Raw genomic sequence first — 6040 nt, forward strand, 5'->3', positions numbered from 1 at the left:
AGTAATGGCAAGATTTGTCTATCTAAAAAAAAAGAGAGATCTTTTAAATAAACGAATCTCCAAAATTCACCGACTCTTCCAGGTGGATTAATGCTAGCTGCCGACTACTCTCAGCTGGAGCTACGTCTCCTGGCACACCTTGCCAAGGACAGGTGCCTCATGGGCATCCTGAACAGTGGCAGCGATGTCTTCAAGCAGATCGCTGCCAAGTGGAAGCACGTGGATGTGGACAGCGTGTCGGCCGAACAGAGACAACAGGCCAAGCAGGTAAGTGGTATCATCCAAGATTTGAGATTCAAGGGCCCCGTCTCATAAAGAGTTGATATTAATCGCAACTTATTTGCGATTGATATCAATCGCAGGTATGTACATAAGAGATACATGTAGGAGACTGCAAACTTGCGATTGATTTGAGGACTTGGGATTGATTTGGATCAATTTGGATCAATCGCAACTCTTTATAAGATAAGGCCAAGATCTGTTTTTAACAAAAACATCTTCACTGTCGGACGGCTGAATTGCGAAAAACATTATAAAGATAATTTTAAAAACGAGGACAAAAAAAGGCTTTTAGTTTGCTGTCATATATTTTTATTTTTAGATTGTTTTATCTCTTCAAGTGTGAACGTCACTTTAACCCTATTTAGCCCGGGGGGGGGGGGGGGGGGGGGGGGGGGCTTGAGAAGCCCCCCCCTCGACATTTTTCGCGATAATTTTTTAACGCAAGAAAATCTTGCACTGAAATTTTGTGACTTTTTTCTTTCGAGTCTTGCGCAACTTTTGAAAGAAATTTTTAGAAAATCGGACCTACCATTACAAAGGCACGTGTCCTTTTGTCTTCGTATGTCAGCCCAAAAATCGCTCATTTTTGTGATTTGTGTACAAAACATATGGAAATCTCCTTTTTCAAATAAAGAGGTAAAACATTGGTTATTTGGTCTTGTTTAGATTTTAGGTGTTTATTTTGGGGTCAAAATAGTTGAATTATAGTTGGAAATGAAATAAAACAACAAAAACAATAAAATACATAAGTTAAAAAAACAAAGAAATACATAAGAAATTATCAAAACAATAGATAACATAAGGAATAACCCTGGTTTTTCAAATTTTTGTGTTGTATTATTATTCCAAATGGTCTAACAAATATATGTTGTGAGAAAGAATGCTTAAATATGAATAATGTCTGATTTATGGGCAAAAATGTGAATTTAATGACCTTATTTGCATAAATTACCATAAATATGCAAATGAGTGAATTTTTCAAAAAAATTGAAATTACCATAGTATTCTATACACTTCACTTGACATGTATGCAAATTTTCGCGGCGATCGGGCGTTTCACGGCCGAGATCATAGGGGGGGGGGGCCTTAGAAGCTCCCCCCCCCCCCCCCCCCCCCCCCCCCCCGGGCTATGCAGTTTCAAAATAGCCCGGGCTAAATAGGGTTAAAGTGGATCTAACATGATCACCTTCTTCTTGCAGATGTGCTATGGGATGATCTACGGTATAGGAGCCAGAGCTCTGGGGGAGCAGCTTGGGGTGTGTGAGGAGGATGCTGCTGCCTTCATGGAGTCCTTCAAGTCACAATACAAGGGTAGGTTTTTTGTTTTTTTTTCAATATAGGAGTTTAAAAGTAAAACAAAATTTTGGTATGGGGTCATGAATTTAGTTCAAATGAACACATTGGAAACATATGCCATTTTGCAAAGTTCAATAACCGTCGTCGCGGTTGAAATCGAGTCTAGAGTGATGAAATTGTAAATAATAAACTCTTTATGTTGTATAGCTCCTCTCAAAATTGATATGACTTTAGCTTTAAAACCATGTTTTTCGACTACAATCCACCAATTAGCTATTCCTGTTTGGAAATCATATATCAGAAATGCATATTCTGAGATTTTCATGGTCGCAGCTACCATGGAATGGTCTTTGGCGCCATTTGGAATATTCAAAATTTACCGGGAGCACCGGTAAAATTTGGATTATTCAATTACTTGAAAGCAGAACTGTTTTAGGGGCTGAATTTTCTAGTGCTTATAATACATCCACAGGGGCATCCAAATATACAAAAGTTTTCAAGAATTACTATCCATCCAATTTTCAAAATTTCTCAAAACTTTGCATTACCTTTAAGTGATCCATATACAATTTATGTACAGCCTACTGCACACTATATGATCCTAATTTGCAATAGCATTTGATACTATCATGCAAACCTGTCAAATCTTAATGACTGAGAATCTGGAAAATCTGATGATTAAGAAAAATCTAAATTTGTAGGAATTTCATGCATCCTTGGAAGCGGAAAAGCTAAATCAGCTCAGAATAGTAGTGACATCACGATTGTCTACGATTGGACGCAGATTAGGCTTTTGTTCTGACCAGAATCATGCGTGGTTCCTCACACTTTTGTAATCTCTTTGATAATCAGGCATGAAGAACTACCTCCTAGAGGTGGTCAAGCAGTGCAGAGAGAAAGGCTACGTCCAGACACTGACCGGTCGAAGGCGCTACCTCCCGGCCATCCACCACACCAACCCCGGGGCCAGGAACCAGGCCGAAAGACAGGCGGTCAACACCACTGTCCAGGGTTCGGCCGCTGACCTGGTCAAGACGGCCATGGTCAAGATTGACCGGAGGCTGGCTGTGGAGTATCCGGCCACCAAGAGGAGCCATAAGCACAAGGAGGAAGAGGAATCAGGTAGGTGATAGACTTTGAGCAAGTTGATTCACAGATGAGACATGAACAAACGTTTTGATGGCAGCTATGCCTCATTCACATATGCCAGGTTAATTTACAGCGGTTTACCACAACAGGTGTTTTGTGTGTGTGTGTGTTTACTGAATGAATGGCAAGTTAAGCTGAAAAATGAAGCTACATGCTACAAAGGTCCTATGTTTTCTTAATAAACCGCATGTTTAAGATGCAAGAATGTGAAATTCAGTGAGCTTTAAATTAACATGGTTTATCACAACATAAGTGAATGAGCCTCTACTGATATTTCATGGATTGAGAGGGGGCAGGGGAGAGACAGAGAGAAAGGATTAGATAGAGAGGGAGAGAGAGGGGAGGGGTAGAGAGGGGGAGACAGAACGAGAGAGAGATTATCAAATGAAGCAAGTCAGGATATATATAACAAGTCTGCAGAATGGGACACTACTACAAGGCAATTAAATGATTCTTCTCCTAATCCCTGACATATGATGAAAGACACATGATCAGTACAGTGCTCAAAATTCCTTGAACATGTATTAGGTAATGAATTTCATCACCTGTTTTAGTCGGCCTGAAAGTGAAAACGCATCCTCTGTATCTATCACTTTCTGTTCATAGGGACAGCTCCTGGTCGTCGGAAGAGCAGAAGACTACAGACCTCCACCACCGGCTTCACTCCCCCTGGAGCCTTCCTGGTGCTGCAGCTACACGATGAGCTCATCTACGAAGTCAGGAGGGAGGATGTAGATCAGGTGGCACAGCTGATTAAGACCGAGATGGAGAATGCAATGAAACTCTCTGTGAGGCTACCCGTTAAGGTTAAGTTTGGACCTACATGGGGCACGCTTGAAGAAATGGATTTGTGAGGAGGGAGTGTGCTCAGAATGTGGCACAGCTTATTATGACCGAGATGGGGATTGCGATGAAACCTTCTGTGAGGTTACCTGTGAAAGTGAAGGTTGGACTGACGTGGCACACTCAAAGAAATGGACTTATGGAGAGGGAGGGTGTTGAATAGGTGGCTCAGCTTATTATGACTGAGATAGAAAATGAACTTTGCCTCTTCCAGGGGCGTGATTCAATAAAGTGACATATGAGGAGGGAGTATATTTATCAGGTGTTACAGCTGTTCAAAAGAGAGATGGATAGCGCTATAAAATGGAATTGTGATGCAGAAATAGTATCTCATTTCACTTGGCCACTCACTTCCACATTTCAACGGTAATTTACCCCCTCCCCTCCCTTCTTCAATCTTACAATTCAAACTGGTAAGATTTTAATTATCTGAATTATGCAATTTATTCAAGGACTCTCTCTCCCCCTCATGTGTTAGTCTAGGTATAATAAATTTAGGATTCCATTTTGAGAGTATATTTTGCAAAACTCATATGTGCACATATTGTGGCATTCATCAATGAATTCAGTTTAAACAAGTATTTCTATCAATTTCCATATTTTGTAATATTCAACATTTTCAAAATTTCAAATTTAGTATGAGATAGTATTATAGTAAATTGAATGTTTATATTTCATTTGATTTTGACATTGCAGTATATTGTTATGAAATGAACTACACATGTAAAGACAAATATTGATGATATATGCATTTGTAGGCCTATTCCATTTTTTAACATTGTGTGAATAACTCATATGTACACATATTGTGGTATTTATCATTGAATTTGGTTAGACAAATGTTTAACAAATTCAAAAATGTGTCATATTCAGAATTATTGTTATGAAATGAACTACTTGCTTAAAGAAAAATGTTGATGAAATGTGCACCTATTCAATTTTTTAAACTATTGTGTAAATATCTTAACATTTTAACTATTTTGCCATCTCCTTTGTACATCTGAATATATTGTATGTATGTATATCTTTATGCAAATTTTTTCAGGTATTGAAATGATTTTCTAGAATTTATATGTATGAATTTTCCAATTTTATCTGCATGTATTCAAATTATGCACTGCTGACATATTGTATATCTCATTCACTATACCTTGCTATAATGTAAATGCATGGCTGTCCATAATGAAAATAATTTTCCAAACACATATACTAGACTAAAAATTGATTTTGTTGTTCAACGTTTATTTTCAACGACAAGAGTCAATAAATACGAAAATACATGAAATATTGGAATGAAATACAGTGTGTGCTTGCCTCATTTTCAGCAGTGACTTGACTGAAGGGTGATATAATGTACATAATCAAAGGGTGAACGAAATAAACTTAATTTCCCAACCCACTTTGTTCCGTTCCGAAACTTGAATGATGAATTGTTGAATCCTGCCACCTAGTGTCCTAGTCCTATTATATCGCATACATACATGATTCCAATAAATGATTTTTCCGCTCGGAGCGAGAAGGGTACGGCTCTAAACAGTCTACGGCTACCATTAAAAAATCACTTATTATCCGAGCCAAAATGGCCATGAATTGACTAGAGAAAATACAATAGAAGCCTCTGATATGCTAGTATTTTGTAGAACAAAAACGGTGCTCTCTGTAACAAGGTAATGCATGTGCTTGAAGTGTGTGGTGGTTTGTTGCGTTTCTCACGCAGGATAGTTAACAGCCTAGTTGTTCAAAGACGGTACATGTATAACATGGTAAAATGTGTAATCAATTTGACGACTCTTCACTCTAAGACCCCGTTCTCACTCACTTTGAAAGTGGTCTTAGTTAGACCGCTCCAGAGGAACGGGTCTTGAGGAACGGTTTGCGAGCGTTCTCACTCCGAGCAGTTTTTTATGGCTCAAACCGCTCCACAAGTCAAAGTGGTCTTGTTGCTATGGCAGCTCAGGTCAGCAGGTCAACGTACTACATGTTTTGCACGGAACGTCACTAGCTCACTTCCGGTCAAACTACGCTTCCGTTCACATTGCACGTTAGAGTGGTCCAAACCGCTCTTAATAAGACCCGCTCCTCAAGACCACCTCGGAAGGTGGACTTCAGGAGCGGTCCAGAAGTCCGCTTCCTGGACCACTTTGAGCGTTCTCACTCACCTAAGAACCGCTCCTGAGGAGCGGGTCTTAGTTAGAGCGCTCCAACGAAGTGAGTGAGAACGGGGTCTTAGATATGAAGCGTTAAAACAAATTCTTCTCCTGATGCCAAGTGCAATACACTTCACATTTGTGAATCTTCTACAAGTGCTCAGTGAATATGCACAAGTCCTTTGATATGTGCAGTTGCAAGTTTACAAGTTTTACCAGTTCAAACATTTTACACGTCAAAATTGCTGCATTTTACCACGCCGTATCTGAATGAGCCCTTGGGGTACATCTCAAAAGTAAATTAATCCATTCCACACCAAATC

The 6040-nt window shown here is 39.4% G+C and overlaps 1 protein-coding gene across 1 annotated transcript in view; it reads left to right on the forward strand.

Annotated features, from left to right (window-relative positions):
* Positions 1-5112, forward strand: part of LOC583312 (DNA polymerase theta) — a 33082-nt gene extending 27970 nt beyond the window's left edge. Inside the window, exons 25-28 of the mRNA XM_030994492.1 lie at positions 83-267; positions 1482-1593; positions 2431-2700; positions 3334-5112. Of these exons, the coding sequence (XP_030850352.1) occupies positions 83-267; positions 1482-1593; positions 2431-2700; positions 3334-3581 (815 nt within the window). The 3' untranslated portion in view covers positions 3582-5112. The remainder of the gene's footprint in view (positions 1-82; positions 268-1481; positions 1594-2430; positions 2701-3333) is intronic.
* The last annotated feature ends 928 nt before the right edge of the window (positions 5113-6040 follow it).

Source organism: Strongylocentrotus purpuratus, unplaced genomic scaffold (assembly GCF_000002235.5).
Source record: "Strongylocentrotus purpuratus isolate Spur 01 unplaced genomic scaffold, Spur_5.0 spur5_scaffold_21, whole genome shotgun sequence".
Taxonomy (NCBI): Eukaryota; Metazoa; Echinodermata; class Echinoidea; order Camarodonta; family Strongylocentrotidae; genus Strongylocentrotus; species Strongylocentrotus purpuratus.